Source organism: Vombatus ursinus, unplaced genomic scaffold, assembly GCF_900497805.2.
Source record: "Vombatus ursinus unplaced genomic scaffold, bare-nosed wombat genome assembly UNPS02014786.1, whole genome shotgun sequence".
Lineage (NCBI taxonomy): Eukaryota > Metazoa > Chordata > Mammalia > Diprotodontia > Vombatidae > Vombatus > Vombatus ursinus.
Window position 1 is genome coordinate 36,602,956 of NW_020954564.1, and position 737 is coordinate 36,603,692.

General features: G+C 59.8%; 1 protein-coding gene across 1 annotated transcript in view; it reads left to right on the plus strand.

Moving 5' to 3' along the window:
- Positions 1-223: 223 nt before the first annotated feature.
- LOC114046870 (pappalysin-1-like) overlaps positions 224-737 on the plus strand; it is a 280,259-nt gene continuing 279,745 nt past the window's right edge. Inside the window, exon 1 of the mRNA XM_027867446.1 lies at positions 224-620. Within this exon, the coding sequence (XP_027723247.1) occupies positions 224-620 (397 nt within the window). The remainder of the gene's footprint in view (positions 621-737) is intronic.

The window sequence follows — 737 nt, forward strand, 5'->3', positions numbered from 1 at the left end:
GGAAGAAAAAATTGCAATCCAGGAGGAGTTTGATTGTATTTTTAAAAGGGAGGGGGGATAGACACCTTTAGAAAGGAAGAAAGAAAGAAATAAAAGACAAGTTAAAGGAGGACCAAATACCCAAGAAGGGTGAAAGAAGAAGAGAAGAAAGTCGAGGCGAGGAGGAGTCCAAAGCTGGCAGGTCGGAAGGATTTTCAGGGGAGAAGGGGGGGGAATATTGGAAATGCAGCTCTGGAGTTTGGTGCTGACTTTGGGGCTTCTCTGTGGAGCTCTGGCCAGCGGAGCCGAGTGTGGGATGGACGAACGCTCACGCAGGGCTAGAAGGGACACGCGGCCGAGCCGCCACCTCCACTCGGCCGCTCCCGGCACCTGTGCCACCAGGTTAGCCCGCGGCCGGCACTCGCCCTCCGGCTGGGAACCTCTCCGTGCCCCCCGCAGGCGGCAGCAACGGGAGGTGAAGGGCGAGGAGGACTCTCTCATCCCGAGCCGGGCGCTCTATTTCAGCGGACAAGGCGATCAGCTGAGGCTGAAAGCGGATATCGAGCTGCCCCGGGATGCGTTCACGCTGCAAGTGTGGCTTCGAGCCGAGGGAGGACAGAGATCCCCGGCTGTCATTGCAGGTAGGTGGCCCGGCTGCCGCTGCCCCGTCCCCTTTCCTCCGGGCGGCGGACCTCGGGGCGCGCGCGCGTCTGTGTGTGTGTGTGTGTGTGTGTGTGTGTGTGTGTGTGTGTGTGTGT